This window comes from Melampsora larici-populina (assembly GCF_000204055.1).
Source record: "Melampsora larici-populina 98AG31 unplaced genomic scaffold MELLAscaffold_1, whole genome shotgun sequence".
NCBI lineage: Eukaryota > Fungi > Basidiomycota > Pucciniomycetes > Pucciniales > Melampsoraceae > Melampsora > Melampsora laricis-populina.
Window position 1 is genome coordinate 3,289,585 of NW_006768765.1, and position 27,242 is coordinate 3,316,826.

Sequence of the window (27,242 nt, forward strand, 5' to 3'; positions counted from 1 at the left end):
GTTTTCACGTGAGGGTTTACAGCTAGGTGAAATATGACACTGTCAGAGCTCTGACAGTACTGTCAGAGCGCTCCCGAAGGCCGGGTGTTCCCGATTTGGGTGTTGGTACGAGACTGGCCAGTACCAAAAAACCTATCAGAGGTATTAACCTTTTTAGGATTCTCAAACTTTTACAGAAGATTTATCAATCACTTTTCAACGATCGCAAGACCATTACACAAATTATCCCAAGACAATGTGAAATTTGAATGGACAAAAGAGAGAAATGAAGCCTTTGAAACTCTGAAGCATGCATTCACGTCAGCTCCGGTCTGAACAATAGCAGATCCGTATCGGCCATTTTACCGGAGTGCGACTGCTCCGATTTTGCATTAGGAGCAGTCCTCTCACAGGTCTCGGAGGCGGATGGCGAATTACACCCAGTAGTGTTCCTGTCCCGCTCTTTGATCAAAGCAGAACGTAATTACAAAGTCTTTGATAAGGAACTTCTTGCAGTAATTTTGGCGTTCAAGGAGTGGAGGCATCACCTTGAAGGTAATCCCAACAGGCTTAATGTTGTAGTGTAGACAGACCACAAGAATTTAGAATCCCTTATGACAACTAAAGAATTGACTCATAGGCAAGCAAGGTGGGCTGAGATATTAGGTAGTTTCAACTTCAAGATACGATTCTGTCCAGGAAAGCACTCTGCAAAACCTGATGCTCTATCAAGAAGGCCGGATTTGAAACCAAGTGATAGCAACAAACTCTCTTTTGGCCAATTGCTCAAGCCGGAAAACTTACCCACCAACACTTTCATTGATGAGCTAGATGCATTTGAGGACTGGTTCTTTGAAGAGGGGATGATGGAAGTTGAAATCAATGCAATAACACCAGCAGATGAAATAGGGAATGATAGAATGGTCATTCATGAGATCAGAAAACTCTTGATGAAAGATGAAAAGATAGCTGAAATCATGAGGTTCTGTAAAGATTTACCAAACTAAAAACACACGGCGGACTACTTGGTTGACGATAGTATCCTATACTTTAGAGAAAAGATAGTCGTACCAAGTAACAATAATATCAAGCTTCAGATTTTGAAATCAAGACACGATAGCAAAATGGTGGGTCACCCGGGTAGAATGAGGACTCTAATGATGGTCAAGAGAAATTTTCACTGGCAGTCAATGAAGGTGTTTGTCAATAAATACGTGGAAGGTTGTCAATTGTGCCAGAGAGTGAAATCAAGGAACACAAAACCGTATGGAAGTTTGCAACCATTACCTGTTCCTCAAGGCCCATGGGTAGATGTGTGTTATGATTTGATCACTGACCTCCCATATTCAGAAGGATATGACAGCATCTTGACTGTAGTAGACCGCTTCAGCAAGATGGCCCATTTCATACCGTGCCAGAAAACAATGAATTCTGAAGAGTTAGCAAGATTGATGATACAAGAAGTGTGGACACTCCATGGAACACCAAACACAATCATGTCAGATAGAGGAAACATATTTATCTCAAAGATCACAAGAGAAATGAACAAAGTTTTAGGAATCAAAACACAAGCATCAACAGTGTACCATCCGCAAACATATGGTCAATCAGAGATTACTAACAAGGCAGTAGAACAATATCTACAACATTTTGTATCATATAAACAAGACTATTGGCGAGAACTCCTACCAATGGTGGAGTTTTTGTACAACAATAATCTTCATGTTTCAATAGGAATGTAGCCATTTAAAGCTAACTACGGTTTTGATGTCAACTTCACAGGAATCCTTAGTAATGAACAATGCTTACCAGTAATTGAAGAACACTTGAAAATCATCAACAAAGTTCAAGACAAGCTCAAAGATGCAATGAATGAAGCTCAAGAAGTAATGAAGAAACATCACGATCAAAAAGTGCTCAAATCACCAACATGGGAAGAAGGAGATCAAGTTTGGCTTAGTAGCAAACATGTGTCAACAACAAGACCCACCACTAAATTCTTGCACAGATGGCTGGGACCTTTCCAAATTGAAAAGAGAATATCTACCAATGCTTACAAATTAATGTTGCCCAGAGAAATGCAGGACATACATCCGTTTTTCCACGTGAACCTCCTACAAAAGTTCAAGGAAACAGAAATACGAGGTCAAATCAATAAACCACCACCTCTGGTCAATATTCAAGGGAATGAAGAAGATGAAGTTGAAGAAGTTTTAAACAAAAGAAAGCGTAGAGGAAAATTAGAATACTCCATTAGTTGGAAGGGGTATGGAGCAAATCACGACTTGTAGGAACCTGAGAAGAACTTAACCAATGCTGAAGAAAAAGTCAAGACATCTAATGAGAGATCCCCAGATGCAGAAAAGAAATACTTTAGGTCATGGAGAAAGTGAGAGAGGGCAAAGCTTTTTGTCCCACAGGGTTTTAATGCTAGCCCGTGGAAAGACATCTAACCTGTCAAGAGGGGGTTGAGGTGTGGAGGGGGAGTGGTGTTATGAGCCTATTAGCATACTTGTCATATATGCTTGTACTGTATCTTCCTCTGATGCTAGCTCTTGTTCTGGACTCACGTGTACAGCCTTTCCTCATGTTGCAATCCTATTATCATAGCACTTGTCCTTTCTCTCTCTGCTCACTAGCCTGGTCATAACAGAAGGTATGAATGATCAACAGTGATAAGGCCAGAGGCATTCAAATGTTAGGACTTGGTGTAAAACTGGTGATGTTGATAAGGTGGTGAAAATGAATTGGAGATAAATAGATAACCTTGTGGGTAGCTCTGGTGTAGATGATATAGGATTCAGTAAAGATTGTTCACTAATAATCTCAAAAATTGTTAGATCAAAGATTTTTATAAGAAAAATTCCACCATCAACGGAAACCAAATCACCGTGGATATTTTGGACACTGCAGGTACCAAACAAGTACATTCAATTTACTCAATGGGAGCGGAAGTCCTTTTGGAGAATAAGAATATTAGATGTGGCTTTTTTCTTGACCTCTTGCTAATCTGAATGTTCAACTTTCAGAAAGCTCACATGTTTGTCAATTGATCACTTACATTTTTGGTTTTACCTTCAGTCTAGGTCAAATCTGGCCATGGATTCATTCTTGTTTTTGCTCTCAACAACATCAAACCCATGCACAAAGTAGAAGCCCTGTGTGAGCCCATATTGCTTCTGCAAGAGGCAGAAGGAATTGGAAAGACAATCCCAATGGTGCTTTGTGGCAACAAATTTGATTGGGAAGACCATATGGTAGAGTGAAGCTGGGCTGTAAACCTTTCACACAAGTGGGGAGGAGTGCCTAAGTATGAGACTAGCACTAAGACAGGGATCAATGTAGATGAGGTAGTGGTAGACCTGGTACGGCAACTCATTAAGGCAGAGATTGACTCAGCAATCTGGTACTACTCAGATGAAGGCAAATTTTGAAGGGGAAAAGTCTAGGCAAGCCATGTACAATATTATAAACTCAATCTGTGTTGTTCAACCAATATTGATCCCTCTTTGCGACTGCAATGAAGTCATCAAGGACAGAGGTCAACTTGGTCCCACCAACTTTGCGCTCCACATGCATCTAGGTTTCAAGGAGACGACATAAGCATTTTTTCCACATATTTGCAACCATCATACTTTCTTTTTAATTCTGATCCATATGATTATTGGTGTGTGTATACTCTGTTTAATTTCCGTGATCTAGACTCTTGCACACATCATTTGCTTCCTGCTTTTCATGTTACCTTATTTTTGTTTTGTTTTTCAAGATTGGGGCAGGATTTCTCACATTGATTACGCGAATAAGCACACTTCTCCGCTCTTCATAATATTTACATTTTTTTGATTATATCTATCTCCAAATTTGTAATCAATCGTGTCCCCTTGGATGGTTGAAGGAAAGTCGAATAAATCAAATCCTCTACCTGATTCAAGGTTGTGTTATTATTTGCTTAGCATTGCTTTCGATCCCATCTTGGCCTTTCTTGAATACCAGAGATTCACACAAATCCCTTTGATGCATGACCGGGTGGCAGAATTTTACACCACCCACTTTACACCTACAAATCCGGTCTATTCAGCAGTACGCGTCATGCTACTATGATGACGTCGCTACAAAACCCTCAATTCAGTCCCCCAAGACCCACTTCGTCTATCAGCCATATCGAGACAAGTCAAGCGCGGATAAATCATCTCACACACTGCAAGGAGAATTGTGTCACTCGAGTGTGAGTATGTAGTGTATTACTCACACTCTCAGGGTACATACTCAAAATATGAGTGACAATTTGTCACATCGCTGACGTGTGAGTTTAAAGCACATTAAGGGCCCTCGAGTCATGGGTTTTGGCTCCTCGGACTAAACTGTCTTATGTGAGCTCTGTCATACACACGTATGAAAAGCTTACCAACATACACATATACGTCCTGCTACTTATGCTGGGATTTTACAGAATTTTACCTCGAATTAAACATACGCTTCTGCATGGCTAAAAGTATGATAGGTGGCTGGCTTAGGTCCCTCGGTGGGCCACCGACATGTATACACAACAGGCCGCACTGGCATGCCCCGACCCGTGGTAGAAAATCACATGAGGCCCTGGGCCTGACCCGTGCTCAGGAGTTTGCACAGGTCACACAAACTGCAGTTTGACAGCTTGCCCCCGGACACCGTGTGTAATCCAGTCAGTGGTCAAACTGCAGTTAGTTTGTGTTGCAGCAGAAGACAAACTGCCCACAGGGCAATCCAAACTGTCTATCAAACTGCAGTTTGCAACCTTGTTGTTTGCAGCTAAACACAAACTGCAGTTTGGCAGTATGCCCTTGAACCCAGGAGTCAGGGCAATCCAATCGACCAATCTCATCTCAAACACCCACTTGAACAGTATCAACATCCTCCACAAGTCACCTTCAACTCAACAAGTCACCCTTAAACATGAACCGTCCATGCGACTGCCGCAAGTGCTGGACAAAACACGGATCAGGTGGCCCAACAGTATCTTCACTGACTATTCGAAGGCATCACGAGAGGAATGGACCACGTCCGGTCACCTCCCAGCCTGAATCTCAGCCAGTTTCTCCTCAGCCACCGACACCGTCATCAAACCCTGCACCACCGGTCTTGCCTTCTTTGCGAAGCTGTTCCGACACACTGGTATCCTCAGCTCAGGATGATATGCTCAAGATCGGTTTGTCAAACCTCAAGATTACTTCCTCGCCTCCAGTTCTCAATAACCTCATTGATAGCACCCAAAAGTTGGATAGCAAAGGTATACAATCTCCAGGTAAGAACTATCAGTCCTCAGCTGATATGCGAAACTGACATATTATACTGCCTTTTTAGCAGGTGCGACCGATGGAAGCTGGCTATTTCTATGTGTTTCTCTGGTCACTTATCTCCATGTGATTGCAGGAGTCAGCTTGAAGGCTGTTAATACTACACTTCGAATCTTACACCTTGCATTCACACGGTTCACCAAAGGAATGGTTCTCCATGAACACGATCAATATCTTCTCAAAACATTTCCACTTGAATTTAGTACAGCAATGAAGTGGTTAGATATTGAAGCGGATCTTGAGCGCAGTGTCTGCTGTCCAAAGTGCTTCAAAAGATATCGATATCCTTCGGCGGACGAACCATCAATCCCTCAGTTATGCACCCGTAAAGAAACCGACCGTAGCAAGGCATGCAACGAACCTCTTTTTCAAAAAAACAATGTCCCATTCCGCTTTTACTCCACTCAGCCATTCATTCCTTGGCTCACACGCTTTGTCAAAAGGCCTACTATCGAAGATCTATTGGACCAGTCTGTCTTAGTACATCAGTCACCTCCTCGATCACCTGCAGTAGATATTTGGGACGGCGCTATGTGGAGAAGTTTTCAAGATCCTCAATCACAATCGACATTCACTCAAAAACCTGGTAATCTAGCTTTTGGTATCTACGTTGATTGGTTCAACCCATTTGGCAATAAGATTGCAGGTAAAAAATCCTCCGTTGGAGCTATCATCCTTTTTTGTCTTTCACTTCCACCCAAAATCCGCTACAAACTCGAAAATATCTGTGTTGTTGGAATCACCCCAGGACCGAACGAGCCAACAGTTCTTCAGATGAACAATGTTATTGATGATCTTGTAGCTGAGCTCAAACACTTATGGCACCATGGAATCAAAATCACCACTGCAAAACACCCAGAAGGTTGATTGATACGAGTAGCACTTATTGTTGCAGTTTGTGATCTACCGGCAGTGCGTAAATTGATTGGGTATGCATCACATAGTGCCCGCCATTTCTGTTCATTCTGTTATCTCACACAAGACTCAAATCACTCACTCGACTATCAAAGCTGGACTCTCCGATGTCATTCAGATCATAATCAACAGGCCAAGGCCTGGAGAGACGCGAAAACTCATAAGGCTCGTGATCAAATCTTTGAGACATGCGGTGTTCGATGGTCTTGCTTAAACGAACTGGAATACTGGGATCCCACAAAGATGGTTGTTGTTGATACAATGCACTGCATCAGTGGTATTCTTGAATATCACTTCAGGCGTGTTTGGAACCTTGACAAATTAGGAAAATCACTTGAAAAGAAGAAGGATTCAACATCAGCTCTCTTACAAGAAGCAATGTCCACCAACTTAGACATCACCGACAATTCAGACATCAACATGACAGACGATTGGCAGCCTATTCAGCTCGATCTGGACCATGCAATGGGTTCCAACATCACTTCTAGTATGTCATCATTCAATCAACGTGACCATGGATTTGCATTCAATCCATGTGCTCTGAACTCATTGGAAGAAGGACTTCAAAACGAAGATGAGGATATTCTCTATGATGAAGATGGAAATGAACTCTTTCTGCAGCTTAATAATTCTTCACCTGATGTAGAACAAAAAGACCTGCTTGATACGGGTGGGCTTAAGAAGATAAGATCGACAATCTCGACTACATCCATTCCATCATGGATGTATCCACCACCTGCCAATCTTGGAAGCGCTTCACACAGAAAACTGCGATCGTCTGATTGGATAATATTATTCACGATCCATCTCCCGGTGGCAATGTTTGCACTACTTCAAGCCTCAAAAATCGATCCTGATGTCGTCACAAACGTTCTTCATCTTTGTAGCTTGACTGAGATCGTGATGAATTATCAAACAAGTGACATCAATATCAGAGATTACTTTGATCATCTAGTCGCTTATTGATCTGGTCTACAGAAACGACGCTCGGATTTGAAACCCACGCCTAATCAACACATGGCATTCCATGTGCCATTTCAATTCTATAATTATGGCCCATCAGCATATCTAGCTGCCTGGCAGTTCGAACAATACAATGGAATATTACAAAAAATTCCAAACAATCGCAGGATATGTAAGTTTGTTTTCATTCACCTTTTCAATAATGAAGATACTGAGTTTTATGCTGATTTTTTCCCTATTACACAGGGGAACTGGATCTAACAATGCTTTGACAGATCTGCCGAGCTTCCAATCTTGCTATTTTATTAGATTCTCCGGACACCCCAGATTGCGTGAAGGAAGTAAGTGAACTCCTGAAAGGTGGTAAAAAATTATCGTCTAAAGTTGGGGAAATTCCCACCGACATCGATCAAGATTCATCAAACTCCAAAATCCAGCATATGCCAGACGTGCTCTGCGCCTTCACCTATGCAGCACTACTGGAGAGACTTAAGCTTATGGACATCTCAAACATGCATCAACTGGCTACATCGGATTCAAGTACCAGCTGTGTATCATCGCGAGTCAAGTTTGCTACACGAATTGTCTGGAAAGGGCTTTCACTTTCATCTTACACAGTCAATCATAGAAATGGGATTATAGAATACATTCCGGTCGACCTCACCAGTAACAAATCAAGCCCAAAGATGGGACAAATCTTGAACATTTTTCATCATGTTCGCAACTGTACAACAACTGGCAAAGACATCCAGGACACATTCATTTCGGTTCTCCCGTTCAAAGCATTAGATGAAGATGATCAACATCGAAATCCATTCAAGGATTGGGATCAGTTAAAATTTGACTTATTCTATGCACATCCGACAAATGATCAAATCAAAAAAGACCTTGGATTAAATTGCAATATGATTCCTGAGGTTATAGCTCTCAAACAAGTATTCTATCCCACCGCCTCTTACACTTACGCCTCTGGAACCTTTGGAATCCAATCGTCTACAATTGCAATCAAATCATTATCCCGAGGCCGCCATACTTGGTCATGAGGCCAAAATTTCATTTTCATTTTTTATTTCAACTCTTATTTCAACTCTTTCATTTCATTTTCTACTCAACTATCATGTCATTTTTTATGTGACTCATCCGGCAATTTCATTTTGTTTTTGACTCCCATCCGGCTATTTGTATTTGACTCGTTTCCGTCTACGTATTTCATTCTCATGACCCAAAGCAGAGAAGCGTTCCCTCCGATATACACAGTCGACCCACTTTCAAATTAATTTCATATTAAAACTTTCATTTTCTATCACAAGTTTTCATCACCTATCCCTTCATATTCTTACTCCGAATCTTGATATAAAAGCAACTAACCTTTTTCTGTAGTTTGTCCATCCTCAGCTCCCATCTGTCTCCTCAGCTCTTTCAAACACATCAATTTATCCTGTCCCATAGTCTGTCCATCCCTAACTAAAGCCGAACCACCTTTCCATTACCTTTTTTGATCCAATCGAGTCTTCTCAATTTACCTTTTCCAATTCAATAAGTTTCAATGTCTGATCCCTCTCCAAACACCACTTCAACTCCTTCTCGCCCTCCACCCAACACTCAATTGCCTCAGTCAGCTCCAAATGATCCTTATGGCGACATGCGACAGCTTCAAGCCCGATGGCAATCTTTGTCCCTCAATAACACGCCGGCTAGTACTCCCAGTCCACCAAAACGCAAAGTCTACAAACCTCGAGAAGCCAAGAAGAAAAGGCAACCACGTGATATGTACGAAGAAATTGACCTTGTCTTCCTGGTGAGATCTTTTCCTTTAAATTGAACAACTGCAGCACATTCTGACGTACCATGACATCTTGCCTTAGAGATCATGCTATGTTTTAACCATGGCCCTGATGGGACAAACCGACGCAAAATCTCCATTTCCGCCACCACCAGATCAGTTCTATAATTGCTCACTTCAACGATTTATCGGACTCAACCCGGACCCCGAAGGTTCTGAAGCACCGGCCCTTCAAACTACCAAAATACGTGGAATCAGCAATCATAAACATAAACTGGACCGTGACTATATTGACTACATAAAGGGAGCCATGGCAACTTGTCACATTTACTTTTTCACTATGGACTGGGGTGCTCACATTGACGATCAGTTCAATCAAATCATGATTCAGTTCTTTGTGAAAGTTTGGAAGTGGGGGTTGAATAGTTTTAGATTTCCGCCAGCTGCCAAAAAGGAAGCTGAGCGACTTGAGATGAACGACAAGATCCTCGCAGCTATCTACGTCAGGCATTATAAGTACCTTCGTACTCAATACAAGAAGCTTGTACTCAACGATAATGCGCTAATCGAAGAACAAGCGCGAAACTCTCTCAGTGTGGCTTTACTACGTGTATGTATCTATTTTTTCTATCACTTTTCCACTTCATCTATAACAGCAACTTATATATCATCTATTTCTATGCATTTATTTAGAAAACCGAGGATCACCAACGATATCTCATGGCCATGGGTACTCTGCCATGCTATGTTGATACATTTGAAAATCGATACGTAAACTCTGACTGCGAAGTTGAGCCCGATGCAACCTTCCCACAATACGAAATTGAATATGCCAAGGTACCTTTTTGGCAATCTCCTATCGCAACTCAGTTTATCGACTTTATTGAAAATCATCGATCAACCACCAAGTCTGTTACTCCTGGCTTCAAGGGGAGACCCAAGCGTGGTAATAAGGCTCGCCCACGTCGCCGTCGTAACCCACCTGTTGTGGACTACGATGTTAAACCACCGCCTGGTCTTCCCGAAGATTGGTACAACCCTGAATACTTAGCTCTCATAACATACGAAGACATCCTGGATTTAGAGATGGGACCTCGAATGTTCCCTCCTTCTGGGAATTTCATGAGTATATTCCCATCGATTTCGGACGTCACCTTGTATGATAAATCTGGAGAAGCATGTATCCCTCCACATCTTTTGAACTTCCCACTCGCTCCATTTATGACTGGCAGAACTTTTCCAGAATGTCCTCAGTATGACTTTGTAAATCATCCACTCTTCAATATGCCTCCTAGGTCAGCAAACGCAGAACAGCCTACCCCCGGAAGCTCAGCAAACGCACAACAACCTACCCCTGGAAGCTCAGCAAATGTACAACGATCAGCGGCGATGGAAGAATCAGAGTTCATGATGGAGCATGACTCCCTCTTTGATGGTTCCGACAGTGATGAGGAGTTATAGGTTGTTTGTGTTTTTTCTTATATTTTCCTTTTTACCTCTTGATCTGTGTTGTTTATCTCTGCAAAAATTGTCCAAAACCAAAAAAATGGTCCGTGCTGTGCTTTGATTAAAAAACTTGTAAACCAAAAAAATATTTTCCTAGACTTGTATTCAACAATACAAAAGTCTTCTCGTTGTACTTCCACAAAAAAACTCGAAAACTTAAAAAAAATGTATTTTCTTTGATTCCTATATCTCTTTTCTTGGCTGGTTGATGTGCAATTTGATTGTTTCAATTATTGCAACTCTTTGCGTAGTCCACCATCATTGGAAGACGTGGAACAATTTTTTCTGTGTCTGTTCATGTGCCCAACAGGATGAGTTTTTGTGAGATTACACAATTTGCGAAGAGCTCAAACTACAGTTTGCGTTCAGCGGCAAAGAAAACAATCACACAAACTGCAGTTTGTGCTTAACTGCAAAAAACGATCCGAAACATAGCTTTTTAAAGGGATGATGAATCTTTATGAGATTACGAAATTGCGAAGGGTCAAAACTACAGTTGCTGTTCAACAGCCAAGAAAACAAAACTGTAGTTTGTACTCAGCTGCAAAAAGAACGAGAACGTCTCAAACTACAGTTTGACAGACCTGTGTTTTTGGTCAACTGATTTCAGCAGTGACAAGTGGAGTTTTGACGGATCCTACGGGTCAGGCCCAGGGCCTCATGTGATTTTCTACCACGGGTCGGGGCATGCCAGTGCGGCCTGTTGTGTATACATGTCGGTGGCCCACCAAGGGACCTAAGCCAGCCACCTATCATACTTTTAGCCATGCAGAAGCGTATGTTTAATTCGAGGTAAAATTCTGTAAAATCCCAGCATAAGTAGCAGGACGTATATGTGTATGTTGGTAAGCTTTTCATATGTGTGTATGACAGAGCTCACGTAAGACAGTTTAGTCCGAGGAGCCAAAACCCATGACTTGAGGGCCCTTAATGTGCTTTAAACTCACACGTCAGCGATGTGACAAATTGTCACTCATATTTTGAGTATGTTGTAATGATTTGTAATATCAAAGAAAGACATAACAAATGTTGACTAGGATACATAACAAATAAAAGATAAAACTTGTTAGGTTACAGGATAGTAGAAGATAGTTGTTAGGATAGATGTTTATAGAAGGAATAGATGTTAATATGTGTATATAATATGTGTTATGTGTATATGGTTTTTACTTTCTCTTTATCGAATTATTAACGTAGTTTTTGTCACTCTAAAAAGTCTATACGTGCCTTAAAGTTGAGCTATGCTTGACCAGACCCTAGACTCGAGCCCTTACAGTATAATTCGATCTTTACAAAAATCTTTCCGCTTTTTAGTTACATTATGCTTTATTTTTTTATAACATTTATTTCCTTCTTCATCGTAGCCTTTTATAGAGTTTCAGATATTACTTTATCGGAAATTTTGAAATTCTTAATTTTGATTTTTTTATTTCTGTTTATACTTTTTCCTGATATGGGTAAATTACGGATGGTCATATATTTTATGTTGGAAGTGGTAGTTCCTTATACTATTTGGGGAAGTTACTACGTCATCATTGTATTTTCGTGCCTATGGTGGATTATGGATTTATTACATTTCTTGTTATTCTACTTCTTTTACTACAGTTTTTCGCTCCAAAGTCTGTCGGATAATTATCTAAAATTTTTTATTCAATCCTTCATCACTCTGAGAAAAATCTTCTCTTATACTTCAATATTTCTTTTACATCTTTTAATTATGTCTTCACCTCAGTCTTCGAACACGGCAAACCCAGCATCTTTGCTCTATGTTTTATCGAATTCAGAGCAACAGTTCGTGGCTAGATATGTAGAGCCTCGTCTGGAGTCCTTTCATAATTCAGTAAATGGTGTGATTGATGAGCGCAATTCGAATGCTTCGGCGGCTATAGAAAAGTTACTTACTTCATCAATTAATCAAGCAAAAAATGATGTCATAAATATTGTCAATTCTTCTATTTCCCAGGCGAAAACTGATGTTATGAATGTACTTCGTGGCGAGTTTAATGGTCACTTCAAGACTGATGAAGATAAAATCAATGCCGGTTTGAATGACGGGTTCGCTACTACGAAGAAGGCTTGTCTGGACGTTTTGGATGAAGAACTTACCAATTTTCGTCGCACTTTTCCGACTTCAACAGCGGCAGCGGCTAATCCAGAACCTCCAGTCATTGCTGGCTTAACCTTCGATGGAACGGACGCTCGCAAGGTACCTGGTTTTATCAGTGTTATTCGTGATTCTCTTTTTGCGAATTCTGTCTGTTTTTCTGGTGATGATCAAAAAATCAATTGGGTTTTGAAGCACTTCCCTTTGGCTTCAGGTCCTCACGACTGGTGGATGAGCTTGTTGAAACTTAATGATAGGGAGAATGGTGTTAAAGAGTCGGATGAGTTTTCCATTAATCCTACTCCTTTCGTTATTGGTCCTTTAAAAACTTTGTCTGCTTTTTTTAAAGAATTCTTGGAAAAATTTGGAGATAAATTCGCTGAAGAGAGATTATTTTTAGAACTTCAATCTTTCAAACAAGGCAAACTCCCAGTTTCTCAATTTATTTCTCGATTTAACTCAATGGCCTTTCAAATGCAACTTTCAAATGTAGTTTTAAAAAATTTGTTCACGGCTGGTTTACGACCTGAGGTAAAGGATCGCGCTCTTAAGCATCCTGATTGGTTCAAATGCTCGACTATTGAAGAACGGCAGGCGGTTGCAATGATGGCTTCTGAGCAAATTATGCACGTCAGCGCAAATAATCATTTGCTTGTTCAATCTCATTCGGCACATCGAGCTATCGCAATGCCTCCGGCGGTTCAAGTTCCTCGCGACCCGAACGCAATGGATGTTGATGTAAATGCAGTCGCCTCTAAACATCCTTTTCCTCCTCTGCCAGTTGGTGTTTCTTTTGGCTCTTTTGTGAAATTCTGTCATAATCGGAAAATGTGTCATTGTTGTCTTAAACCTTATGATTCCACGCATAAAGGTCCTGATGGTAAAGGCATTGGATGTCCAAATTTGCCACCTCGTACTACTCAAGAGATCGAAATGTTTATGCAAAAACATCGAGCTCCAGCTTCAAATCCTCATTCTTCTCAGACTATGGTTGCGGCGGTGGATTCTTCTCCTCAAACTGTTCGATCTCAGGCTCAGCGTCCACCGGTTCAATTTATGATTCCAAATCTGACCAATGTACCGGATGTACAAGCTGGATTTCGGCAAGTTCCGACGGGTTATCAGTTGCCACCTCACTTACCGCTTTATCACCCTTACCAATTCGCATTGACGTCGCAATTTCATCATCCTCTGCAACATCCGGGATTACCTGCAGCTATGGGTATTCCAGCGGCGGTGGGGATAACGGACCCGGTTCAACAAGTTTTGGCATTATTCTCCGAATACCAAAATATCGACCAACCTACTTATTATGATCATTCAGGAACTAATCAATTAGATCACACCCCAATGTTCGATCCAACGGACGATGGTATTGTTGATGATGTGGTGGAGGCGAAGGTTTCAGCAATAAATTTTAAAAATTCTTCGACCAATGATCCTTGTCTTATTTTATCCATTCAATTAGTCTCTGACAATAAGGTTTTCATGGCAAAGGCATTGGTTGATTCAGGAGCTTCTGGTAGTTTTTTAGATAAATCTTTTGTTCAAAAGCATTCATTTCCTTTACTGCAGCGTTCTTTTCCTTTGAAATGTGTAACGTTTGATGGTTCAGCTGGGAAAGACAGTCTTGTAACTCATTATTGGTGTGGTGGTCTTTCAATTTTGGACGACACTAATCAACTTTTCAAATCGAATGTTTCACTTGACGTTACAACTTTGGGTGGTTATGATGCGATCCTAGGAATGGATTGGTTGCGACTCCATCAAGGATGGGTTGGAGGTTCAGGTCCTTCGTTGCGTTTGGATTTGCCTCAAGTTTCAGCTTTTTCCAAAGAATCTGGTGAATATTCGCCTCTTTTCAAATCTCAATTTTCTTCGATTCTTTCGTCTTCGGCAAAATCTATCACTCCTTCAGTTTCTTTAATCTCTCCTTTACCTAAGGAGTTTGAGAAGTTTGCTGATGTCTTTGCATCACAGGACTCTTATTGTTTACCTCCTCATCGGGATGCTTTTGACATGGCTATTCGGTTGAAAGAAGGAGCTGTGCCTACCTATGGGGGATCTTATTTGTTATCAAGGTTGGAGGAAGTCGAATTAAAGTCATGGCTGAATGGGCAGTTAGAGAAGGGAAACATAAGGCCCTCTTCGTCATCTGCTGCCTCTCCTATTTTTTTTGTAAAAGTCCCAGGTAAAAAGAATCGTCCGTGTGTAGATTATTGCTCATTAAACTCCATGACTATTAGAGATAGTTTCCCTATTCCTTTATTAGGTGATCTTTTGACTCGTGTTTCAGGTTGTAAATTCTTTACTAAGTTAGATCTTAAATCAGCTTTTAATTTCATTCGTATCAAAGAAGGAGAGGAGTGGAAAACGGCTTTTAGAACTCCGTGGGGGTTATTTGAATGTTTAGTAATGCCATTTGGTTTGGCGAATGGTCCGGCGTGCTTTCAGAGATTTATTCAATCAGTTCTGTCAGAGCATTTGGGTATTTCCTGTTTTGTTTATATTGATGACATCCTTATTTTTTCCAGAACTAGACAGGAACACGAGCAGCATATTACAGAAGTTTTGAAAAAATTACAAGATCATAATCTGAAAGTTTCACCTGACAAATGCCAATTTTACGCTTCTGAGGTTACATTCTTGGGTTTTGTCATTTCACAAGATGGTTCACGTATGGATCCAAAAAAACTAAGCACTATTCTTGATTGGCCATATCCAGTAAATTCAAAACAGCTTTACCGCTTTCTCGGTTTCACAAATTTCTATCGTCGGTTTATACATCGATTTTCTTCACTTGCTGCGCCGCTGACTTCGTTAACGCAGAAAGACGTGGATGTTGTGGAAGGGTTGACAAGTCAGGCGTGTGTTTCCTCTTTTAAAGCTCTTCTGTCCGCTTTTACTACTGCACCTTTACTTTCACATTTCGATTTTGACAAACCTCAAGCTTTGCAAGTGGATTGCTCCGGGTTTGCCATGGCAGCTATTTTATCACAACCGGATAACGAAGGAAATTTGCTTCCGGTCTCATTCTTTTCTCGCAAATTGACTCCTGCGGAAAAGAACTGGCAAGTTCATGACCAGGAACTTGGTATCATTGTTGAATCTTTTGAGGAATGGCGGGCATGGTTAACTGGTACGCCTACTCCTGTTACAGTTTTTTCAGATCATGCAAATCTTCGGTACTTCATGACATCTCAGAAGTTAACCCCGAGACAAGCACGATGGGCTTCTTATCTCAGTTCGTTTCATTTTCAAATCTTACATACACCGGGAAAAATTAATCCTGCCGATCCTTTGTCGAGACGTCCTGATTTCAAGGGTTTTGACAAGGATTCGAATAGAATGACTTTGCTTAAACCTTATATGATCAAAGAGGGCGTATCCGTTTGTTCTATTGATACATCTTTCATCATTCCGTCGGATGCAACTCGTACGCTTCTAGTCAATTCATATAAAGACTATGAAGGACTTGATGGTTCAATTTCCCCACCTCCATTTTTTACGTTTAGAGGGGGTCTGTGGTGGTTTAGGGATCGTTTATTCGTCCCTTTACCTCTTCGACAACAAATTCTGTCAGCTTTTCATGATTCCACGTCCATGGGACATCCAGGAATTGCGCATATGATTAGTGCAATTACCAGGACATTCGGATGGCCTTCCATTCGAAAGGATGTTATAAATTTTGTTAGGAGTTGCGAGTCTTGTCAGCGGTCCAAAAGGTCAACTCGTGCGCCTCAAGGACAACTTATTCCCTCCTCAAATCCTGACCGACCGTGGAGTGTTATTGGAATTGATTTCATCGTCAAACTCCCAGTTTTGTCAGGCTGTGATTCCATTCTTGTAATCACGGATTATTTTAGAAAGGGCGCTCATTTTATTCCTTGTAAGGAATCAATGAATGCACCTGAATTGGCCTCTCTTTTCATTTCTCATTTCTTTCGTTATCATGGGTATCCCGATAAAATCATTTCAGATCGGGGTTCTACTTTTGTGTCAGCATTTTGGACCTCGGTTCAGAAGCAACTCCGTATTTCACCTGCTCCGTCAACGGCATTTCATCCACAAACGAATGGCCAGACGGAGAGGACAAATCAGACTCTGGAAGCATATCTTCGGCATTTTATCAGTTACCGCCAGGATGACTGGGTTGATCTCTTGCCAATGGCAGAGTTTTGTTTTAATAATTCTGTTTCCTCTTCCACAAAATTGACTCCATTTTTTGCATGGCAAGGATTTCATCCGAGAGCAAACAGTTTTACTGAATTCTCTCGAGTACCGCATGCTGACAAATTCATAGAACATTTGGAAGCCACACAGTTGAATCTCTTAATTTCATTAAAACACGCAAAACAAGCTCAAGCAACAGCTCATAACAAACATCGACGTATAGGTCCCGTTTACTCTCCAGGGGATCTTGTGTGGTTGTCTCGTCAAAACATATCGACTACGAGACCTTCTTCAAAATTGGATTATCGAAGGATTGGCCCGTTTCCAGTGGTAGAAATGGTCGGAGCCAACGCGGTTCGATTAAATCTGGGACGTACATATTCCAGATTGCATCCTGTGTTTAATATTTCCCTCATTTCTCCGTTTGTTCATCCATCAGTAGGGGGAAGAAACTCGACAATGCAAAAGAATGCTCAAGAGATCTCTGAAACACCAAAAATTCATGATTGGAGACATATCTCAGCAATTTTAGATTATAGAAAAAGAGGCAAAGCACAACCCGAATACTTGATAAGGTGGTTAGGAAGATCAGTATCAGATGATACTTGGGTAGCGCTTTCAGATATATCTTCAGACTTGGATCTTTTCATCTTAAATTTTCACGCAAAATTTCCTCAGTTTCCAGTTCCAAATTCTTTATTAGATTCTAGGTTTTCAATGGGTTATCAGGCAGCGTTGGGGGAATTATGAGGTAGATGGTGATTATTATTGTAATGATTTGTAATATCAAAGAAAGAAATAACAAATGTTGACTAGGATACATAACAAATAAAAGATAAAACTTGTTAGGTTACAGGATAGTAGAAGATAGTTGTTAGGATAGATGTTTATAGAAGGAATAGATGTTAATATGTGTATATAATATGTGTTATGTGTATATGGTTTTTACTTTCTCTTTATCGAATTATTAACGTAGTTTTTGTCACTCTAAAAAGTCTATACGTGCCTTAAAGTTGAGCTATGCTTGACCAGACCCTAGACTCGAGCCCTTACATATGTACCCTGAGAGTGTGAGTAATACACTACATACTCACACTCGAGTGACACAATTCTCCTTGCAGTGACAGTGGCACCATCGTATAACTGTATAGGTTCTTTGAGTAGCACAATCAAGTGTTCACGGGTGGTTGAAGGGTGGGTTGACGTGTGAAGTTGGATGTGGAGACGTCGGACGAGCATGATGACAAGTGGTACGTATATATATGCCGGTTCATTCGTACGTATGATATATATGCCGGTTCATTCGTACGTATGCCGGTTCATTCGGCATGGCAAAAGTACCGATCTGTTTGGCAGTGGTGATATGCGATTACCTCGGGCATGAATTAACGAGACATGTACCTCAAGCCGAGGTTGGCTGTCCCTTCCCTCTGATGATACTTTTGAACAGATGTTGCTTATCCAACAAGGAAAACAAAACTTTTTCTAAAAAAATGGAGTAAAGATATGCATTCTCCAGTCAATAGACACACCGCTCCGACTAAAGGGCCGTCCAGGCAAAGTAGTCTTTTGTTTTTAATTGTTTGATAGTGTTGTATGCAAATATGAAATGCACTTTTTCTAAAAAAAAAAACTTCGCGGGAAAACCTCGCCTGATAGGGATAAAAAGAAAGACAAGGGCTGACAAGGGGTTCCTATCGCTAACGGCAGTGTTCAGCCCTTTTCTACATAGCCGTGATCGATAGGAGTATGTCTGAGGATGTGCATTGTGCATGACTACGTAAGTACATAAATCACATGGAGGGGAGTGGGACTGTACAGTGGCGGGTTCGAATGTCGAAATTGATAAATATTTGAACAGGTTTCACAGGACCCATACGGCAGGCCATCCGCCATTGCTTTGAATCCGTGGCAGTGTACGATGACTTGGCAAACCCCCTCCGAGACCGGGGTGACGAGGCTTTACTATATATAGACGGGCTGAGTCTCGAGCATACTCCCAAATATCATTGCAGAAAGTCTTGAGCTCATCAGTATCATCGAATCCTTTCCATCTTACTAACTTTCAGCATGAGTATCTATGATGACATTTTGAAACAATTCCCTACGATTGACGAGTGGAGTGATTCTGACCAAAAGGTATACTGGTTCACATCTTTGTTTCATGTAAGCTTTCAGCTTAAGACTTATCTTTTGTTTCTTTGAGATCATGCTCGAGCCCTACACGTACCTTGGCATCAACACTGCTAAGGAGCTTCCATCGATGGTCACCAAAGCTCTCAATCATTGGTATCAAGTACCACAGCCTGCGCTCGATATCGTCTTGCAGATCGTCGGACCGATACATGCTGCATGTCTATTGTTCGTGACTTGTGATTTGGTTACATTTTTTTAGATGAGTGATCTGACCTTGATCAATATCTACCTCTATAGAATCGACGACATCCAAGATGATTCCGATTTGAGAGGAGGGAACCCAGGTATGTTGCGAGTCCTAATCCTTGTTGATCTCGCTGATGAGAATTGTCTCTGCTTCAGTGGCTCATAAAGTATACGGCGTGGCGCAGACCATAAACACAGCCACGTACGTGTGACAAGCGGCTTTTCTACCTTGCAATGGCCCGTGAAGCCTTTCTGACAGTGTGACTACTCTACTTCTCAGTTACGTGTGCTTTGATGCGTACCACAAGATATCAGAATTGAGACCATTTTTAAAATCGCCCGAGACCATTGATTTGTGGAGCATTATCAACGGTAAGCAATAACCTGAGCCTTTTCCAAAGTTGAAAATCCGACGTACTGATTTTGGTGCTGGAGTTCAGATGAGATTGCGGCACTTCATCGCGGTCAATGGATAGATTTGTACTGGCGGGACTCCTTGATATGCCCCACAGAGGAAGAGTATCTCCGCATGATACACAATAGTTGAGTCTATTACTTCTTTCGTTTTCCTTTCCTATCGATGCTGATTGGTGCTCGTCTTCTGTCCAGAGACGGGAGCCATATTTCGATTGCCAATGAGGTTGTTGCAAGCCCTATCTCCAGTCGACTCGGTACCGTTAGTGAAATGATTATCGGACAATGCGAAGGATTCTGACATCTTTAATATGGAAACAGTGACTGCTTTCCGCTGGTGAATATCGTTGGAATCCTCGTTCAAATTCGGAATGATCTCTTGAGCTTATCTGCCGATGTCAGTTTCAACATTGCATTTATCGCCCTTTGCATTGATTATCAATCATCGTTGACTTTGAACCTGCTGTGATAGTTTACAAAAGATAAAGGTTTTTGCGAAGACTTTTCCGAGGGAAAATTTAGCTTTCCAATCATTCATTCAGTAAAGGCTGATAGCTCAAACAGTCTATTGATGGGTAAGAGGCTCATATCTTCTCAAATTCATTCCTTTTCTCAACTTTATCAAAAGCTAACAATCATTCTCTCAATTAGACATCTTACGGTTACGTCCAAAAGATGAGGCCACGAAAATGAAGGCCTTAAGATATATGAAAGATCAAACCAAATCATTGGATCATACTTTTGATGTTCTTTGTAAATTGGAGAAAACCGCAAAGCAAGAATTAGAGAAGCTAGGTGGGAACTCAGAATTGAGCTCTATCTTTGAGCGTATTCATCTTTCTCCAACTCCTGAGATTGAAGACCATTAGAAAGCTACATGGGGTCCTTAAAGGCGATCAAGTCTATTTCCAACACATCATTTTTGTGTTTTGTTTTGCAGCAGTTGTTTTGTCTTCATTCTGGTACACGCCATCTGACATATCTCTCTGATATCAGCGTACATGTAATATATATCACACATAATGTGTGCAATGTTGTGTTTCCTTCTACTTGATTATGCTAGCCCCTGGGCCCTCTGGACCTCAAAGATTTTGTGCGACAAACCTTTAAACCAGTGATACTTATACAGCATCAGGTCTTCATGCCCACACCAGGGTTCATGGGTCTACTGATAAATTGGCGTTAGTGTTGACACGGTCCAAGTGGACAATTGACAATAGCAGGGAGTAACTTCATTAGAACCTGGCACACTTGAAACCATAGATTTATCAACTTAACTAAGTCCCACAGTCAGACACTGATCTTTGCAAGGTCAGTATAGGTTTAGGTCTTTTCCGGGTAAAGCCAGGTGGTGTCTACCGCTGCATTGGAACATGCTGTTGGTGCCTCTGGAGTTTGGAGCCTCATGATTGGATAATACTTGAGTACATAGGCTCTGTTCTCGCCAATATTTGTTTTCAAACTCAATTTTGTGAGCAGTAGAACCCAATGTGTCTTGTGGAACATAGCCATAGGCACCTTTTAAAAAACGGCCATCCCCAAAGCCTAAGCAGCCTTCCATTATCTCAAAGCAATTTCTCAAGCATCATAATTGAGTTATGTATGGGAAGCTAGAATTTTACACTGCCTGACCCACTTTACACCAACAAATCCGGTGTAAACCACACATGATGCAAAATTAAATAAAAGGGGGTGCATTTTTTAATTTTACTCAAAGTTGGGCTTCAAGATCTTTACACCACCGATTTTACACCAACTTTCTTTACACTCAGTAAAAAAACAACTTGGTGTAAGATAAAAAAAGGCGATTGATAAACCACGCCGACTTCAAAGCTGGTTTGACGCCGGTTTTTTCAAACCGGATTCCTTTAGAAGATGTACAGCTGCTATACTGAGGTACAGAGCTGTACCACTTCTACAGCCTTCAAACCTCTTCAACCTATTTCTGACGCCGGGTTTTGACAGACTCGGCGTTATTCCTTTTGAAAGTTTTTGGATTGTGTTCACCGATTGATCAATCCTAATTCTTGTTTCTGAGAAGGTGACTAGAGAAATTCATGTTCTACATACTCAATTTCGGTAGTTGTAGTAAACATTGAGAGTTTCTACTTGTCTGAGATGAAGGGCTATTGAAAATGTTTCCATTTGCAATGTTGGACGATTGAACAAAGCTTGGACCAATCACAAGAAACATGATATACATCAAAATGCGGCATATCTCTGTCTTTGACTCATCGTTCATCGACTTCTTTGACACTACTAGAAATCACCGATTATTGTGATAGCATGCTCTGTTTTGAGGTTTCCATTGTGAAGAAGCAAACCAATTGCAAACCTCATGATTGTTTCTATCTACTCGCGGCTCCTAATTCTTAAAGGTAGGCAGCGGCTTCAGTTATTTTTGTCCAAACTTCAAACATCTTTATCCGAATCAAAAGCCGGCGTCAGAAGCAAAACAAAACCCCGGCTGCAGAAAAACCTAGAAAAACTCTGAAGGCAGTAGAAGTGGTACAGCTCTGTACCAGTCTGTACCTCAGTATAGCAGCTGTACATCTTCTGAAGGAATCCGGTTTGAAAAACCCGGCGTCAAACCAGCTTTGAAGTCGGCGTGGTTTATCAATTGCCTAAAAAAAATACACCCCCTTTTGATTGATTTTACACCATGTGCGGTTCAACTATACACATCATAGATGATCTCTCTTTCTAACAACATGATGCAACAAATTGTTTTCAATGATGCATTTATAGACAGCTGCTTCCTAACTTGTTGTCTCATCTCTTCATTGAACTCAAGAATAGTTTTTGTTTCCTACATTCTTTCTTTCTTTGAATTGTGGTTTTCACTCAATCATCCATCAGTCCTTCTTAAGTGACTGAAGTCTGATCATGGGATGATAGAATTTTGAAAATAAGGAGAAGCCCCAAAACTCAACACATAATCATTCATTGATCCTTCAGACACGAAATTCCCTGAGTCTTGGTCCTCCAAATCACACAAATCATGATAATGGAAGATATTTCAAAATCAATATTTGAAACTGTTCTTTCCTTTACTCTTCTTGATACATGGCACATTGATTTGTCAAGTGTTTGCCAAACATCAAACATCAACAACTATGGCAAAATTGCAATTCCTGATCAGCCGTGGACTTAGTCAAACTATAACTTTACAAAAGTCTTGAGTCCCAAGCTGCAGCACATGCAACTTGGTAAAGGAGTCAAACTGTTCCAGGAACAAGTGTTTCACAGACATTGTTGTAGTGCACATGTAAAGTTGAAACTTTGCAAACCTCAAGTTTCTTTGTTTGGATCAAATCCGCACGACCTATGGTCAATAAATAGCCAAAAAAACAATCTTGCCCGATACCAGTACTACAATGGCATCATAAACTCATCAATGATAATCTACAAATCAGCAAAACACAACCTACAAGACTGTCCTTCAAGAAAGAACAGACCTCAACATATAAATATACAAGAAATTACATTACTAGCATCTTGTCATACAAACCTCAACTTTCAAAAGTGAATCTAATACAAATTTCAAGCTTATATTAAAGTAAGATCATGAATGATTTAAAAAGTGATGAATTAAAGCTTGAGATTTCAGTTTAAGGGTCATCACTGATTCTTCTGGATTCTTTTTCGATAATTTATCTAAATCTTCTGATAAAGGTAAGCTAGATGTTTGAGAAGAAGTTATTGAAAATCGTACTGTTGTCAGATGGATCGTAACTGGTAATTCATGACTACGAAATGATGACAGTCGGATTGGATAAGTTAACAATGATGGAATCTGGTCAGCTAAACGGAGGATTTCAGATTTCTGATATCAATCTACTACTCACCTTTTTAATCCAGCATCTTTTCCTTTTTGACGGATCCGTGTCAAAAAAGCCTTCAAAACCTTTGAATCCTTACAAAGTTGTTGTGCAACACTTTCTCTATCAGTTTCATTAATAGGTAATTTAAATCCAAATCTATCTAACTCTAGTTCTTCTTCTTCTTCTTCTTCCTCTTCTTCTAAGCCCATTCTTGTTTCCCAACCTGCCTCAATATCATCATCATCATCATCATCTTCTTCATCTGTAACTGATTCACATTCCTTACTTCCTTCTAATCGATATCCTAAAAAAGATTGTGTCTCAGCCCACCTTAAGAAATCCAGCACGTCTACTACAACAAATCCAGTTAAAGCTCCAATCTGTCCAACCGATTCTTGACTTTCATAACTTTGATCTTCATGATGATCTTTTTGAAAACCAGATGATGAAGAAGAAGAAGCAATAAAGATTTGTTCAATCTCTTTTACAGAATTCAAAAGACTTAATTCGATTTTTTGAAAATTAAGTATATGAAAATGATGATGGATTTGTTGTTTGACCATAGATTGTATAGGAGTGAGTCGATCAATAATATGTAAGTTATCAAGTTGATCAAAAAATCCAATATCTCCTGTTGCAAACCATCCTTCATGATCTACTTTACAATCAAGACTTTCATTAACATCATATGTTGCTGGACAAAAGTAACCAGCAAATACGTTATGACCACGGATATAAATTTCACCCCGAGCAAATGGTTGATCCTGATTGCTATAGATAGGAGGAACATCTACAATCTATTCAATCGAAATAAAGAAGAGGTCAGCGTGCTTCTGAAAGCTAATTCATATCTGGTTCATGCGTACTTTGATTTCACAACAAGGCAAGGGAGGCCCAACGTGCCCCACTGAGAAAATGTTGGAATCGTCCAAAAGTGATACACATGCTGATGAACAGGTTTCGGTCAAGCCGTACCCCTCGGTGATCCTGACGCTCAGACTGGCAGTAAGAAGTTCAGTTGCATGTGCTGATAAAGCCGAGGTCCCACTGACTATCCTAAGTTTGTAACAAACATAAAACGAATTTATGAGGAAAAAGAAAGTTATGAGAGAAGGGGAGCGTAAAAGAGATCACAAAATGAATACAAATTTAAAGGATGTATAAGTATACCAAAAGAAAAACTTACCATTTCAATCGACCACCTAATCTATCCCTCAAATATCCAAGTACGAATCGATCCCAAAGCCAAACTTTTTCACCATGACCTTCTTTCAAAACTTTAATTTTTTCTTCAATAGCTTTATTAAGTAAATAACTTTCAACTGAGTTTTTATAAGATTCAAAGTTTTTTAATGAATTTAATCGATTAGAAAGGATTTGATTAATAAGAAAATTAGGTGTAGTAGTTAATAATGTAGGTTTTAAGATTGTAATATCTTCAAGAAATCTTAAAATTAAAATTGAAGAAAATCCAATCGATCCTCCGTTATAGAAAACATAGGCTTGAGATTGTTTTTCATAAATATGGGTCACTGAATGTAAGATCATCGTATGATTCAGTTAAATGAGTCAACTTTACCGACCCGTATAGTTTCAAAGATTACCTCATCAGATGGGAAAGAGTAGACATTGTCGACTGACAAGGCAGGTAAGAAAACTGGACAAGATCAGCGCACGTCATTTCCGGAAGCTTTCGAGCTTTTACTAGGTAATGGAGCGCAGCCAAGTTCGAAGCGAAATTTCCATGAGTGATCACTGCTGGCTTCGGAGGGCCTATGAAATTTGAATGTGGAGGAACATCAGTCAGTATATGGAATATCACACGAAGCGGCTTGCTTCTATATCAAAGGAGAGTGCTAACCTGTGGTACCACTAGAATATAAGATTGCAGCCCAAGTTTCTTGTGTTGGCTTAAATGTATTCTTCAATTCAGTTAATTCAAGATTCAGATTCGAAGATTCACCAGCACATAATTGACCGAGTTCTTGTGATCGAATCCGACCTTGCTTTTCAACATCTTCAAATGTATAAATCCTTACACCAAGTGAAATACAATTCATCTTCACCTTCTTAGAAAGTTTCTCTCCATCAATCACAATATAAATCAAATCTTCTTGAAGTATATCTTGATTCCTGAGAGCAGCTTGAGTAGAAGTTTCACTCAAAGAACGAATACTAGATTGTCGAAATCTGCTATGTGATCCAGTAGTATCACTCAACATACTCAATTCATGAGAATGTTCATCTACTGCGTATACATTCTCAATACCTATCGTTCCTATATCTAATGGGTCAATAGCATGATTCAATCCCATCTCTTTTTCGAGTTCCGAATTCATACTGGTCTCTCCAGCTGGAAAAGATGACAATCGCAAAGGTCGAATAAGCTTCTTCTTCTGTTTAGCAAATTCAGCAGCTCTAACTTTGATCAATTTGTTTAGTTTTTCGGTAGGTAAGATGATGGCCTTTGGTTTCGTTTGGTTCAAAATTTGAGATGCTGATCTTGAGGAAACTAGGTCATCTATTGAAACCACGACCAATGAGCTGCGATAACATGCGTATTCCGAAATAGTCTATTTATTCATTTCAAGTAAACCAATCCAACATCGATCAGCAAATTGTTGATGTGAGCAACGAATTTTCAAAATCAAGTTCATGAATAATGATGATGAGGTGTACCCATAATGGTCTGTTTGAGCACCATATCGCTACTCGATTTTGATTCAATCCGTTCCGAGGTTCGTCCACTTTCGTACTACCTGGAGCTTGACCACAGATCCCTAGATTGGAGAATCCGTTCGATAAACTCACGATCTTCGAATAAACTTTACCGTATGATTGCCAATTAAAGCTGGCTTGTGGTAAAGAACGCGCGGTAGGCTCGAGGGGTAAACGACTCCCAAGGCAATTGGCGGATGCTAAAAACGTTCCTCAAGACAAGTATATATTAGTGAGGAGTGTCAGGAATTTTGTCGAATGATGAAATGCATGTCTGCACTCACACCCTGCTAATAGATATCCCCTGATGAAGGCATCCCAAAGAGTTGTGCAACCGAATTCCTCAGGACCGATGAGTCGACCTTTACATGATGCGTTTCGGTGTATCACAGGCGATGTAAGGCAAGCGGATCGGTCGTTGCTTTGTGCGTGATCGGGAAGGACTTTCATAGACTGTTGCATGTCTTCCCTGTTCGAGTTTGACGTTGAAAAGTGTTGTTTTGGTTCTCAGTTGAGCATATGTCTTGATCGTCTAGAAGCTGAATCTCAGAGTCCTCCGCAATCCGAAGTATGTAGATATACAGCCTCAATTTCAAACTCAATCTGTGAGTTGATCTTGTATGTAGAGTCAGAGTTAAGCACCCTCGAGCAATCGAAAGCCAATCAAAGATAAAAGTGTCCGTGTGTGTTTGTAATCGTTTAATCTGTTTATATGCAAATAGCCGATAAGCAAAAGCTGTTGGTCTCTGTCATTTTTACCAAATTTTTACAATATTTCGCCAAACTTAACAAAATAGAACAAAACTCCCTCTGGACTTCAGAAGGTGACCGTGAATGGAAGATTTGTAAGAATCGACGACATTGACATTTCGCTCTGTTTCTCATTTTACCGTCACATCACATCCCGTTGAAATCTTCCCGGCGCGCAAGCCTCGCCAAGAGCCCGAGAGCTTTGAGCTTCCATTAATGCTGCATAACTGGCTCTCCAGTGCGTCGATATCATATGTGCTCAGCTGTATCCGGAAGGATTATGTGCGCATCTATCATGAGATTCGAAGGGTCTGGCCTTCTTTTTAATCACAACTTTCTGTTTTCGATCTCTGAAAGAATTAAAACTATATACAGTGATTTAAGGAAACCTTGCTGGA

At 40.4% G+C, this 27,242-nt stretch overlaps 7 protein-coding genes across 7 annotated transcripts; 6 read left to right on the plus strand and 1 right to left on the minus strand.

The window, feature by feature from the left end:
- Positions 1 to 3,119: 3,119 nt before the first annotated feature.
- On the plus strand, positions 3,120 to 3,413 carry MELLADRAFT_87137 (uncharacterized protein; the record flags this gene model as incomplete). The annotated part of the gene is made up of 2 exons (XM_007403712.1): positions 3,120 to 3,236; positions 3,291 to 3,413. 2 exons carry the CDS (start codon positions 3,120 to 3,122, stop codon positions 3,411 to 3,413), a joined length of 240 nt encoding a protein of 79 aa, XP_007403774.1.
- Positions 3,414 to 4,911: 1,498 nt separating this feature from the next.
- Positions 4,912 to 7,193, plus strand: MELLADRAFT_101408 (uncharacterized protein; the record flags this gene model as incomplete). Its single annotated transcript, XM_007403713.1, has 3 exons — positions 4,912 to 5,260; positions 5,323 to 5,637; positions 6,346 to 7,193. 3 exons carry the CDS (start codon positions 4,912 to 4,914, stop codon positions 7,191 to 7,193), a joined length of 1,512 nt encoding a protein of 503 aa, XP_007403775.1.
- Positions 7,194 to 7,323: 130 nt separating this feature from the next.
- Positions 7,324 to 8,233, plus strand: MELLADRAFT_58734 (uncharacterized protein; the record flags this gene model as incomplete). Its single annotated transcript, XM_007403714.1, has 2 exons — positions 7,324 to 7,362; positions 7,466 to 8,233. 2 exons carry the CDS (start codon positions 7,324 to 7,326, stop codon positions 8,231 to 8,233), a joined length of 807 nt encoding a protein of 268 aa, XP_007403776.1.
- A 503-nt stretch (positions 8,234 to 8,736) lies between these two features.
- On the plus strand, positions 8,737 to 10,434 carry MELLADRAFT_58735 (uncharacterized protein; the record flags this gene model as incomplete). Its single annotated transcript, XM_007403715.1, has 3 exons — positions 8,737 to 8,988; positions 9,056 to 9,583; positions 9,667 to 10,434. 3 exons carry the CDS (start codon positions 8,737 to 8,739, stop codon positions 10,432 to 10,434), a joined length of 1,548 nt encoding a protein of 515 aa, XP_007403777.1.
- Positions 10,435 to 13,045: 2,611 nt separating this feature from the next.
- Positions 13,046 to 14,004, plus strand: MELLADRAFT_101411 (uncharacterized protein; the record flags this gene model as incomplete). The annotated part of the gene is made up of 2 exons (XM_007403716.1): positions 13,046 to 13,955; positions 13,979 to 14,004. The coding sequence occupies 2 exons, from the start codon at positions 13,046 to 13,048 to the stop codon at positions 14,002 to 14,004; spliced, it is 936 nt and encodes a 311-aa protein (XP_007403778.1).
- A 4,822-nt stretch (positions 14,005 to 18,826) lies between these two features.
- Positions 18,827 to 20,421, plus strand: MELLADRAFT_87140 (uncharacterized protein; the record flags this gene model as incomplete). Its single annotated transcript, XM_007403717.1, has 10 exons — positions 18,827 to 18,895; positions 18,963 to 19,117; positions 19,190 to 19,236; positions 19,295 to 19,340; positions 19,398 to 19,510; positions 19,579 to 19,680; positions 19,748 to 19,814; positions 19,874 to 19,949; positions 20,025 to 20,127; positions 20,204 to 20,421. 10 exons carry the CDS (start codon positions 18,827 to 18,829, stop codon positions 20,419 to 20,421), a joined length of 996 nt encoding a protein of 331 aa, XP_007403779.1.
- A 2,342-nt stretch (positions 20,422 to 22,763) lies between these two features.
- MELLADRAFT_76379 (uncharacterized protein) lies at positions 22,764 to 26,556 on the minus strand (the record flags this gene model as incomplete). The annotated part of the gene is made up of 8 exons (XM_007403845.1): positions 22,764 to 23,301; positions 23,401 to 24,173; positions 24,243 to 24,432; positions 24,563 to 24,908; positions 25,018 to 25,149; positions 25,238 to 25,949; positions 26,188 to 26,294; positions 26,379 to 26,556. The coding sequence occupies 8 exons, from the start codon at positions 26,554 to 26,556 to the stop codon at positions 23,118 to 23,120; spliced, it is 2,622 nt and encodes an 873-aa protein (XP_007403907.1).
- Between the last annotated feature and the right edge of the window lie 686 nt (positions 26,557 to 27,242).